Source organism: Monodelphis domestica, chromosome 7 (genome assembly GCF_027887165.1).
Source record: "Monodelphis domestica isolate mMonDom1 chromosome 7, mMonDom1.pri, whole genome shotgun sequence".
Taxonomy (NCBI): domain Eukaryota; kingdom Metazoa; phylum Chordata; class Mammalia; order Didelphimorphia; family Didelphidae; genus Monodelphis; species Monodelphis domestica.
Window position 1 is genome coordinate 60941241 of NC_077233.1, and position 12713 is coordinate 60953953.

A 12713-nucleotide genomic window follows, 5' to 3' on the forward strand; every position below is an offset into this window, starting at 1 on the left:
CGTGGCCGGGCCTGGAGGGGGGAGGACAGGGGTGGCCTCATACGCCCCGGCCTGGCCCCGCCGCTCTTCTCTCAGCATCGAGGCCCCCCGCCGTCTGCGAGTGCCCGTAGCCGCAGCACCGACGGCCCCCCCGACGGCCCCCCCCCCGATGGGCCCCCCGACGGGCCCCCCAACGGCCCCCCGACGGCCCCCCCCCCCCACGGGCTGTGTGTGCAGACCCATTTCTGCCCGGTTTGTCTTCCCGGGCACCCCTTCCTCCCTGACCCCTCCCCCTGGAGGCCCGAGGCCCTGGGGCCTACCTTGCCTGGGAGAAAGAAGTGTATTTTTAGCCCCTGTTTGTGTGGCTTGGGAGGCAACATTAAGGCTGCCTCCTTTGTGCTGCTTTTGTGTTTGTTTAACCGGGCCGGCTTCAGGCCTGGGCTCTGCGCCAGCCTCTGCCCAAGAGGTCTTAGAGGCTGGAGGGGGCGTGGGGGAGCCACGGTGGCCCTGTGTGCCGTGAGGGAGGGGGGAACCGGGGGGCCCGGCCCCAGGGGGCGACGCGAGCGGTGCTGGGCGAGGGGAGCCCTGGTTTGGGATCTCGGCCGCCCAGGCCTCTTCCGTGGGGGATGGAGGCGAGGAGCTCTGGGAGGCTCGCTGGGATGCGCCCCCCTCAGGGAGGGCCTTTGGGGGACATGCTCCTGCCCCCTGGCCTCCCCCCCCCCCACCCCCGGCCCAGGTCGCTTCTTGCCCGGCGTTCTGCCCCAGCTGCCCCACTGGCCTCCCTGCCTCTGGGCTCTCCCGCTGGGAGGTGCTGGGAGGTTCCTGGGCCAGGCTGGGGGGAGCAGGGCTGTGGGGCTGCCCCGGGATAGAGTCCGCCTCAGGGAGGAGGAGGTACAAGCGGGAGGTAGAGGCGTGAAGGCCGCCTGGAGCCTGGGTCTGTGTGCCCCCCCCCCATGAAGTGTTGATTCCAAGGCAGAAGAGGGGTGGGGCTATGTGACTGGCCCAGGGCCACCCGGTTCTGTCCGCTTTTAATCTGGTCCCCTGTGAGCACCCTGCGGAGGGGGTGGCTCGTGGGCTCGGCGCCCGGGGAGGGGAGCCCCTGCGTGACCCTGGGGCGCCGCTCTGCCTCGGAACGATTCGCACTCAGGGCGGGGTGTAAAAAGGAATAAACTGGGTGGTGTCGGGGAGGGCCCCGCCGCCCTCTCGGCGCCCGCCTCACTCTCGGCCCTCTCCCTTCTCTGCAGGGCTCACCCGGCTGGCGGCCCCCCGAGCCCCCTAGATGCGGAGCCCCGAAGGAGCGCAGACGCCATCGGACCTCGCGCGCCCCCCGCCCCCCTCCCTCCGCTGCCATGTGTCCGGCCGTGCGGCCCTGGGCCCTCCTGCTGCTGGGCGGCGCGTGGGCGGCCGCCTGTAGCGCCGCCGCCCCGCTCCGGACCTTCCCGGTGAGCGACTGGAGCCTGACCCACCTGGTGGTGCACAACAAGACGGGCGAGGTGTACGTGGGGGCCGTCAACCGCATCTACAAGCTGTCCAGCAACCTGACGCTGCTGCGCACGCACGTCACGGGCCCCGTGGACGACAACGAGAAGTGCTACCCGCCGCCCAGCGTGCAGTCGTGCCCGCACGGGCTGGCGCCCACCAACAACGTCAACAAGCTGCTGCTGCTGGACTACGCGGCCAACCGGCTGCTGGCGTGCGGCAGCGCGTCGCAGGGCATCTGCCAGTTCCTGCGCCTGGACGACCTCTTCAAGCTGGGCGAGCCGCACCACCGCAAGGAGCACTACCTGTCCAGCGTCAACGAGTCGGGCACCATGTCGGGCGTGCTCATCGAGGTGCCCGGCGGCCACGACAAGCTCTTCGTGGGCACGCCCATCGACGGCAAGTCCGAGTACTTCCCCACGCTGTCCAGCCGCAAGCTCATGCGCAACGAGGAGAACGCCGAGATGTTCGGCTTCGTCTACCAGGACGAGTTCGTGTCGTCGCAGCTCAAGATCCCGTCGGACACGCTGTCCAAGTTCCCGGCCTTCGACATCTACTACGTGTACAGCTTCAGCAGCGAGCAGTTCGTGTACTACCTGACGCTGCAGCTCGACACGCAGCTCACGTCGCCCGACTCCACCGGCGAGCAGTTCTTCACCTCCAAGATCGTGCGCCTCTGCGTGGACGACCCCAAGTTCTACTCGTACGTGGAGTTCCCCATCGGCTGCGTGCAGGCCGGCGTCGAGTACCGCCTGGTGCAGGACGCCTACCTGAGCAAGCCCGGCCGGGCCCTGGCGCGCCAGCTCGGCCTGGCCGAGACCGAGGACGTGCTCTTCACCGTGTTCGCCCAGGGCCAGAAGAACCGCGTCAAGCCCCCCAAGGAGTCCGTGCTGTGCCTCTTCACCCTCCAGAAGATCAAGGACAAGATCAAGGAGAGGATCCAGTCCTGCTACCGCGGGGAGGGCAAGCTGTCCCTGCCCTGGCTCCTCAACAAGGAGCTGGGCTGCATCAACTCGGTGAGTGGGAATGAGGGGCCCCCCCAGGGCTGACTTGGAGCCGGGCCCTGGCCTCGGGGGGAGGACTGAGGGGCCCCCACAGGGCTGACGTGGAGCCGGGCTCTGGCCTCGGGGGGGAGGACTGAGGGGCCCCCACAGGGCTGACCTGGAGCTGGGCCCTGGCCTTGGGGGGGGGACTGAGGGGCCCCCACAGGCTGACGTGGAGCCGGGCTCTGGCCTCGGGGGGGAGGACTGAGGGGCCCCCACAGGGCTGACCTGGAGCTGGGCCCTGGCCTTAGTAGGGAGGACTGAGGGGCCCCCACAGGGCTGACCTGGAACCAGCTCTGGCCTTGGGGGGAGGACTGAAGGGCCCCCACAGGCTGACCTGGAGCCGGGCCCTGGCCTCGGGGGGAGGACTGAGGGGCCCCCACAGGCTGACGTGGAGCCGGGCCCTGGCCTTGGGGGGAGGACTGAGGGGCCCCCACAGTGGTGGGCTGGAGGCAGGCCCTGACCCTCAGGGGTGGGGAGGACTGCTGAGGGGCCCCCACCATGGTGGGCTAGAGGCAGGCCCGGGCTATCTGTGGGGGCCAGAGGGCCCTTGAGCCCTCCTCTCCTCTGTGAAGTCCAGAAGGGCCTGTTTGCCCCCAGCCTCCTAAGTCAGTCCAGCATTTCTAAGTCAGTTCAGCATTTGTTAAGCCCCTCTTCTGGGGAGAGCGAGGGCCCTGGCGGGGAGCACGTGCAGAGCTCTCCCCAGAGACACAGAGCCCTGGGTCCAGTCCTCAGGCGAGTGACTCCTCCTTGTCCCAGGCCTGGCAGCAGTGGGTGATGCTGGGCAGAGGGCCTGATTGGGGCAGAGGCTCTAGGTTGCAATGCCCCTTGTGCCCAGGTGGGCTTAGGCAAGTTCCTTCCCTTCCTGGAGGCCTTGAGGACCTCTAAGCCTCCATCAGCACATGGGCTCTGTATTCCTCGTCTCCTACCTAATAGGTGATTCTACCAGGGTAGGCCCTGGCCAGCCTTGCCGCCCCAGGGTACGCGTGCCCAGCGGCCTGGAGGACCAAGCTGGCCAGGCACAGAGCCCTGGGGGGAGCTCAGAGCTGGCCGATGGGAGCAGACCCTGCAGAGCGAGGCGCCTTCTGAGCCCTGCTGCACCTTTCCCGGAGAAGGCGGCGGAGTGTGGCTTCCAGAGCCCGGCACCCCTGCCCAGCCCTTCCCTTCAAGGAGTGGCTTCCAGAGCCCGGCACCCCTGCCCAGCCCTTCCCTTCAAGGAGGCTCCACTCAAAGGCCCTGGGGCGATTCGGCCTAGGAAGCACAGCGCCACCTCTCCCTGGTTTCTAGGCTTGGGCACCCTTTCAAAACAGGAAGTGACGTTAATTGGGTTGGACAGTCAGGCCACTCAGGCAAGCCTCAGTAATCATCACTTTGTTTTGCCAGTCATCTTTGACTCCTCTCTGCTTCATACTTCTATTCAGTCAGTCATGAAGTCTTGTCGACTCAATTCATTTCTGAAAATGTGAATATAGGTTTTAAATCATTCATTAAGAAAAATAAAGCCCCTCCCCTTCTGCCTTAGAAGCAATACTGTGTATCATTTCCAAGGCAGAAGAGCTGTAAGGACGAGGCAAGGAGGGTAAATGATTGCCCAGGGATGCACTGCTAGGAAGGGTCAGGTCCGATTTGAACCCAGGACCTCCTGTCTCGAGGCCTGGCTCTCCACCCACCGAGCCACCCAAATCCTTAATGAATGATTTCCTTTATACATGTATAAATGACTTCCTGTGCAGGCGAGCTCATCACAGTCTGGTTGGGGGAATAGAAGCCTGTAGAACACACCACATAGACTGGCCAGCCCTGAAACAGAGCAGGGAAGGGGGCCTTAGCCTGGGCCTCTGGGGCCCCACTGGAGAAAGGGCCACCCATTTCCCTTATCGGAGCCTCGGTCTTCTCATCTGCTCCATGGGGACAGGAATACTCGTCTTAGTTGTTCTCACAGTTTCTAAGGGATCAAAACAAGTAAGAGTGGCGTCTGCCCAGTAGGTGAATCTGTAGGTGCAGAGGCCTCGTGAGTGCTGCTGTGGTTTTCTGGGGGACCAGGGCTTTCCTGGGTGTGGGGAACTCCAGGAGAGAGAGTCTATCCAGGAATGCCGCCCGCTGCTCTCTGTCCCTTCCGTCTCAAAGGATTGCCCGAAGACCCTGGGGCGGAAGGAATCAGCAACCTGGGAGGGAGAGGCGGGAGGGCGGAGACATTCTGGCCTACGGAGGATGGAGAGTTTAGGGACTCGGTGTGAGGCAGGGGAATGCAGGAGCGCTTTTTGAGCACTCCAGGACACCAGGAGCCAAGTGAAACAAGCCCTGCCCTGAAGGAGCTCACCTTCTAGTAAAGGGGGAGCGAGCTCCATTTGTGGGAAGGGCAGGACTCATCTTCCTGAGTTTCCATCCGCCTCAGACACTTATAACTAACGAGGTGACCCTGGGCAAGTCACCCCATTTGCCTTAGTTTCCTCGCCTGTAAAAGGAGCAAGAAAAGGAAATGGCCAACCCTGCCCCTGCCTTTGCCAAGAAAACCCCGAGTTGGGGTCCCGGAGAGTCAGACATGACTGAAGTGACTGAACGATCACCCATTGACGTGAGAGTGATTGGCTGGCAACGGAGGGTCTGGGGAGTCCCAGGGATGCTGGATTGAACCCTAAGCAATCATTTGGTCCTTTCTGGGGACAGTGGCTTTAAGACTGATTTCTGACCCAAGTGGTGTGGGAAAGGGGAGAAGGGGTAACCACTGAAGAGCTGTCGTGCAGGCTCTCTGTAGTGCAGTGAACAAGGAATCGGGGAAACCCCTGTTCTCCTGACTCAGCTGCCAGCTGCCTGTGTGACTGCGAACTCCTCTTTGGCCTTGGATTTTATCATCTGCAAGAGGGGAGGTGGGGTGGGGAGGCAGCAGGCTGGGGTGATGGACCTATATATCTCTGAGGTCTCTGCTTGTGCAGAAATCATTCATTCTCTGTGCAGGGAGTAAGGGATGATGGTGAGAGAGAGAGAGAGAGAGAGGGAGAGAGAGAGACAGAGAGAGAGGGAGAGAGAGAGAGACAGAGAGAGACAGAGAGAGAGATAGAGAGAGAGAGGGAGAGAGAGAAAGAGACAGAGAGAGACAGAGAGAGAGACAGAGAGAGACAGGGAGAGGGAGAGACAGAGACAGAGACAGAGAGAGAGGGAGAGAGAGATAGAGAGAGAGAGGGAGAGAGAGAAAGAGACAGAGAGAGATAGAGAGACAGACGGAGAGAGAGGGAGAGAGAGAGACAGAGAGAGAGACAGAGAGAGACAGAGAGAGAGAGACAGAGAGAGAGACAGAGAGAGACAGGGAGAGGGAGAGACAGAGACAGAGAGAGAGACAGAGAGAGAGGGAGAGAGAGGGAGAGAGAGAAAGAGACAGAGAGAGACAGAGAGAGAGATAGAGAGAGATAGAGAGACAGACGGAGAGAGAGGGAGAGACAGAGACAGAGAGAGAGACAGAGAGAGACAGAGAGAGAGAGACAGAGAGATACAGAGAGAGGGAGAGACAGACAGAGACAGAGACAGGGAGAGGGAGAGACAGAGAGAGAGATAGAGAGACAGAGACAGAGAGAGGGAGAGACAGAGAGACAGAGAGAGAGAGGGAGAGGGAGAGGCAGAGACAGAGAGAGACAGAGAGAGAGAGGGAGAGAGAGACAGAGAGAGGGAGAGACAGAGACAGAGAGAGAGGGAGAGGGAGAGAGGGGGGAGAGAGATAGAGAGGGGGAGGGGGAGAGAGAGTGGGAGGAGGGGGAGAGAGATGGAGAGAGAGACAGAGAGAGAGAGGGAGGGGGGAGGGGGAGAGAGAGAGGGAGGGGGGAGGGGGAGAGAGAGAGAGGGAGAGAGACAGAGAGAGGGAGAGAGAGAGACAGAGAGAGGGAGAGAGAGGAGACAGAGAGAGAGAGGGAGAGACAGAGAGAGAGAGAAAGAGAGAGACAGAGAGAGACAGAGGGAGAGACAGAGAGAGGTAGAGGAAGAGAGAAGAAGAAAGGAAAAAAAAGGGAGGAGGGGGGACAGAGAGAGACAGAGAAAAAGAGAGCAGAAGAGAGAGCGAGATATTACCAGACAGGTGCCTGCTAGCTCTGGGTATCTGCCCCTGCCCTTCTGCCCAGCCTTACCCTGCGGGCTCCAGGGACCTCCCTCCTCTGCCTTTTTTCTCCTAGGCCCTGGGAGCTCACACTACCCTTTGATGTTTTTTCCTTGCTGACTCATCCAATTAACCTTAATTGTCAGCAGACTCCAGGATTCTGGGGTTTGAGGCTTAGAAAGTGCCTGGGCCAAGACCTGAGAACCTCTGGGCTGTGTCCCTGTTTATTCCCTCGATTGTCCCTGCTCTGTCCTTATCTCCCCCACCCCCCAGCCCATTCCCTCTGGTCCCCCAAGCCTTGCTGTATGAGAGCCCCCCCTTCTGTCCCCCTCCCCATTCCTGGTTTCCCCTGAGCTTGAGCCTGGGTGCGTGTTTGCACAGCCCCCTCCCCACATCTCCCTGGGAGGGGACAGGCATCGGGCAATCAGCTGGCAGATCACAGAACTGTTAATAACACGGTCCAGAGAACTCCTGCTCAGTGACGGTGGATTAAAGGGAGCCGAGATTACTCTTGGGCGGCCTGAGACCAAACCCTTCCGTTGCTGCTGCCGCCGCTCCCTTAGGGCCCCTTGGTATGCAGGATGGGGCAGGGCTGGATTGGGCAGGGCCAGGGGTCCCTCCCCTGTGGTTTGACCCCGGTGCTTCTTCCTCTGGAGAGAACCTGGAACCAAAACTGGGAAAAGAGGTTCCAGAGAGGAAGAAGGTGGATGAAAGACCCACAGGGGAGGGACAAGCTGGCTCCTCAGGGGGTGCCCATGCCAGTCCTGAGCTAAAAAGAGCTGAGACAGTATTTTGTCCAAGATCCTCATTTTATAGAGGAGGAAACTGATGTCTCACCTATAGTTACCCCTAGCGGGGAGCAGAACTGAAATTGGAACCCACATCCCACTGGCCTTGCCAGGGCCCAGGGTGGCAGGGTGGCAAGAATGCTGGCCCTGGGCTCAGGAAACCTGGGTTCCAGTCCTGCCTCTGATGCCTACGTGGCTGGGCGTCACTGAACCATCAAGGCCCACCTAAGCCGTCCTCTATGGAAAGCCCTTTCCAAGCCCCCTGAATTCTGGCGGCTTTTCTCTTTTTAAGGCCCTGTTTTTCCTCTCTGCCGCTCACTTGTCATAGCTGTTTGCCTGTTGCCCCTGGGGGGAATGGGAGCTCCTTGAGGGTAAGGGCTGCCCTTTTCCTCTCTGCATCTCCAGGGCCTGGCACGGCGCCTCCTGGTATAGTTGTTGTTTTTCACTCCTTTCAGTCATGTTAGATTCCTCATGCCTGAGCTCCTCACTTTACAGGGAAGGGAATAAAGCCCAGAGTCTGTTCTAAAGCAGAAGAGTGGCAAGGTCTAGGCAGTGGGGGTTCAGTGACTTGCTCAGGGTCACACAGATAGCAAGTGTCTGAGGCCAGATTTGAACTCCAGAAAATGAGTTCTTGACTCCAGACCCAGCACTATGTCCTCTACACTATCCAGCTGCCCACAGGTACATAGTAGGTGTTTATTGCCTTCCAGGGCCTCAGTTTCCTTTTCTGTAAAACAAGGAGGTTGGCCTGGTTGACCTCTGAGGTCCGGCTCCAGATCTGTGTTTCTGTGAAGGCCAAGAGTACTGTGAAGGGCTAGGGCCGCCTCAGTGTTTCCCTGGCTAAGTTGGGAACACTTTGGAGCTTAAAATATGTTGATGGGATCCATGAATGTTGGTCTGTGGGGGAGGGATAAAGGAGTGGGTGGGAAATTTTGGAGTACAATAGAGTAAATGAAGCCTATTTTCATGCTGAAAAAAAATTGCCACATGTAATAAGTATTTTTGCTACATACATAATTTCACATTTAAAATTTCAGGGAGAATCGTTTTCCCAGGATCCAGTCTTGCGGCCATGATGTCTAGCGTACTGGCTTTTTCCAAACAAAGTTGGGGAGATATGGACCATCTTGGGCCTGGGGCAGGAAGGGACCTCAGGGGCCAGCTGGGCTCAAGTCCTCATTTTAGCAGAGGGGAAAACTTGAGCCCAGGGAGTGACCCAAGGTCACTCAGGGAGCAAGCATTGGAAGACGGGTTTTGAACCCAGGTCCTTTGGATTCCAGTATACTTTCCACTGAAATGCTTACTAGGTCTAGAAGTGCATTTATTGTGTATACCTAATGGGAACTTCATTAATATGTTGAATAGAATTCACTTTGCTCTCTGAACCTTGGAACACTGAATGACCCTTTTTGCTTAGCTCTTACTTTCTGTCTTTTTATTGATGCCAAATATTGGTTCCAAGGCAGGAGAGTGGTAAGAATGAGGCAGTTAGGGTAAGTGACTTACTCAGGGTCACCCAGCTAGGAAGGGTCTGAGGTCATATTTGAACCCAGGACCTCCCATCTCCAGGCCTGGTGCTCTATCTGCTAAGCCACCTAGCTGTTCCCTGAATGATTTTCAATTCATCAAACATCAATTCAGCATTTTTTTTAAACCCTTATCTTCCGTCTTGGAGTCAAAACTGCCCCAATTCAGCATCTTTTGTGTGCAGGACACTGTGCTAGATCTTGGAAAGAAAAGACCAAAAGGAAAATAGGCTCCTCCAGGAGCTTCCCCTCTTAGGGCCTATAACAAGAAGACCAGAATAAAGAGTGAAAGCATGTTAAGAGTTGGGAGGGGGGGCAGCTGGTTAGCTCAGTGGATTGAGTCAGGACCTAGAGATGGGAAGTCCTGGGTTCAAATCTGGCCTCAGACACTTCCTAGCTGTGTGACCCTGGGCAAGTCACTTGACCCCCATTGCCTAGCCCTTACCACTCCTCTGCCTTGGAACTGTAAGATTTAAAATTGTTGATGTTGTAAACTGTAGTAGATATAAGAGTGGGTGAGTAAATTGTGACCACAGGAAATATGTTTCCACTACAGTGTTTTGTTTAAAATCAAATATAAGGTGGTCGCCAGGGAAATATTCCCAATTATGAATATACCCAAGTCAACTGGGTTTTATAGATAATTTAATTAATAATACAATGAGTAATCAAAGAAAGAGAGAGCGAGAGAGATAGATAGATAGAGAGATAGAGAGATAGAGAGATAGAGAGATAGAGAGAGAGAGAGAGAGAGAGAAAGTATAAGTATGAAGGGCCTTAAGCCAACATGGCCTAGACCTGAGTCTTAAGAGAGAGAGATCAGTCAGTCAGTCTTTTATCACTTACCACAAGGTCTGTCTAAGCAAGGATTCTAGTGACAGAGTCTCCTCAGAGAGAGTTCCAGCCAGAGTCCTCCTCAAAGAGCCTTCCAGCCAGAGACTGTTTCAAAGGGCCTCTTTCCAGAGCCTCCAGAGGGACAGAGTCCCCTCAGAGGAGCTCCAGCGAGACCTCCTTAGAGATTGTCCTCCAAGAGCTTCCCTTCTCCAGAGCCTCTCTCAAGAGATTCTTCCCAAGCGATCCCCATAAGAGATTCTGCTTTTTCTTATATAGGGCATTTTCGCCTATGTCACCTCCCCTAAGTTCTTCCATCTACCAATCACAGTAGACGTTTTCCAAAGGACAACCCATTCTAAAAACACTGCTGGGTTGACTAATCCCTTTAGTAAGTTTGAACCAGAAAAGCTTCTGAATAAATTTTCACCTCTTTGCTCCTGGCAAGTTTACAAGTTGCCTGACCTTTAATAGGTACTTAGCACCCCATTGTATTAATTCTAAAAATAGGCATGGCTTAAAGAACTTTTTGCCTCATTATAAGTATGGGCCCAAGTACCCTCATTGTTTAGCAAGGCGTTTTTTCCCTAAAGCAGTCCTTAAGTACTGGTGGAGTAGAGGTCTTCCCATTTCTAATATAAATAGAGTTCTCACATCCAAATGTGGAATGTTCCCAGTAGGGAATTGTTTCAATGGAGAATTCCCCAATGTGGAAATTTTTAACATTCACAAGTCTGAGAAATTTCAAGATTTACAGAACCAATACACAGTATGGATTCCAAGGCGGAAGGTGAAGGTTTAAAAAAAAATTGGGAGGGAACCATAGAACCCTAGTGATCTGCCATTTTTTCTGTAGGCCTGGCTTTCAATCCACTGAGCTGCCCCCATGATCCACCATTTTTGAGACTGTATGTTGGAAAGACTACAGTTCCTTTGGGTCTTGGAGGTGGGTCTAGGGATGATCTCTTAGGTGTATATACTTGGCCTTCCCTCCTGGCTGGACCTCCTTCCCTCTGAGAAGACAGCACAACAGCTGGCTGACAATGAAAAGGCCAGGCAGGCTCTTGGGGAATCGGGAAATCCAATTTTATCTTCCTTTTAATTCAGTCAGGCTGGAAAGAGATGAGATTGTCACCATCCTGGCTGCCTAACCTTTGCTGGCTCTGGCTTGGCTTCAGGCCCGCTGGGAGAATCTGCTCTTGCTTCCTGCTTCATTCACTGAGAGATGTGGCCTAGGGAGGGAAGGCTGGACCTGGAGCCTGGAGGGTTGGATTTGAAACCCATCCCAGGCCAGTCCTGGACTGGCTGAGCAAACAAAAGCTTAATCCTCTGGAAGCTTCAGCGTCACCATCTGTAAAATGGGGATTGTCATCTTCTTCCAACCTTACTGGGTTGTTCTGAGGAAAGAAATGGGTAAACCTCAAAGGGATATTATTATTACTCCCAGACAGAAAGACCGGGAGAAAGACCTCGGTCTGCTCCAAACCCACTCTTACTGCCTTTGGCCTTCCTTCTCTCATTCTCTGGTTGGAATCTTTTCTGAACCTCCAGGACCCCTGGGCGAGAGCCTAAATGCTCCGAGGGGTCATTTCTTCCTTCCCTTTCATTTTACTGATGAGGAAACTGAGGCATAGGGAGATTGATTGCTCGAGTAACCCGAGGGAAGTCTGTAAATATCAGAAGCAGGATTTGAACCTCGATCCTCTCATCTTTTATACCCCAAAGTCCCACCTCCTCTAGGAAGCTTTCTCTGATCAGGCCTCCCTCTTTGGCCTAATGCTTGCTGCTTGTGCTGTCTGTTTCTGACAGTGTTAGCCTTCGTTCTGCACCCTCTTACCTGCCCTTTGATGGTTGTGTCTATGTGGATCTTGTTTTTCCAGCTCAATTGTGAGTCCTCTTCCTGGGAAGGGACTGTGCCTCATACTCTTGGGTATCTTCTCACAGCTTCAAGCTCAATGAATATTTGAAAGGAATGGATTGGCTAATCACTCCCCAGCCTCCTCTCCCACTTCTGGGCCTGGAGTTGTCATCACTACAGCAGATTTTAGAGGATCAGAGCTAGAAAGGGGACCTGGAAATCTAGTTAAATGGCCTTATTTGCTGGAGAAGGAAGCTGTGGACCAATGGAACAGGCTGGGCCTGTTAGTTTTTTGTCTTTGTATTCCTGGAGTTACCTAGTCCCTTACATACAGCATGCTCTTAATATATGCTTGTTGAATGCCTGTTTGTCTTCTGTTGTTGGCTCCTTCTCTCTGGTCACAGATGTAGAAGAGAGTCTTTTTGCCAAGACCAGCCTCTCCACTACCTGCATTCTTTATTCCTATATTTTCCAGAAGTTTGGCCTTCCTCTCATTCCCCTGAACCCTCCTTTTCTCTCTCTGTCTCTCCCCCCCGCCCCCCTTCTACCTTCTGTCTTAGAATCCATACTGTGCATTTCCAAGGCAGAAGAGTGCTAAGGGCTGGGCAATGGAGGTTAAGTGCCTTGTCCAGGGCAACACAGCTAGGAAGTATCTGAGGTCAGATTTGAACCCAGATCCTCCAGACCTGGTGCTCTATCCACTGTGCTACCCAACTGTCCCAGTCGTAGGCCCTCTTCTCTTTTCAACTTCTACTGTCTTGCTTGGGGCTCCTATGGCTTCAGTTGTTGTCATCTCTTTGTGGATGATTCACAGACCTTTCTCTTCACCCCAGGCACACAGCACCAACTGCCTTTTGGACATCTTGAACTTGGATATCTTAAACTCACTCAGCATATCCAAAACAGAACTTGCTATCTTTCCCTCCAAACCCTCTTATCTGTGAAACTTCCTTATTTCTGTTGAGAACATTCCATCCTTCATGTCACTGAGGCTTCCCATCTCTTTGGTGTCTGTGACTTCTTATCCATGCTCCCCACACAGTCTCTCTGTTGTCAGATCTGTTCCTGTCTCTCCTGCCTGTCTCCTTCTCTCCATTATTTTGATTTGATTTGATTATTATTTTTTAA

The 12713-nt window shown here is 55.2% G+C and overlaps 1 protein-coding gene across 1 annotated transcript in view; it reads left to right on the top strand.

Moving 5' to 3' along the window:
• The window catches only part of PLXNA1 (plexin A1), a 260073-nt gene that overhangs the window by 14039 nt on the left and 233321 nt on the right, over nucleotides 1-12713 (top strand). Inside the window, 1 exon segment of the mRNA XM_056804732.1 lies at nucleotides 1224-2474. Within this exon segment, the coding sequence (XP_056660710.1) occupies nucleotides 1329-2474 (1146 nt within the window). The 5' untranslated portion in view covers nucleotides 1224-1328.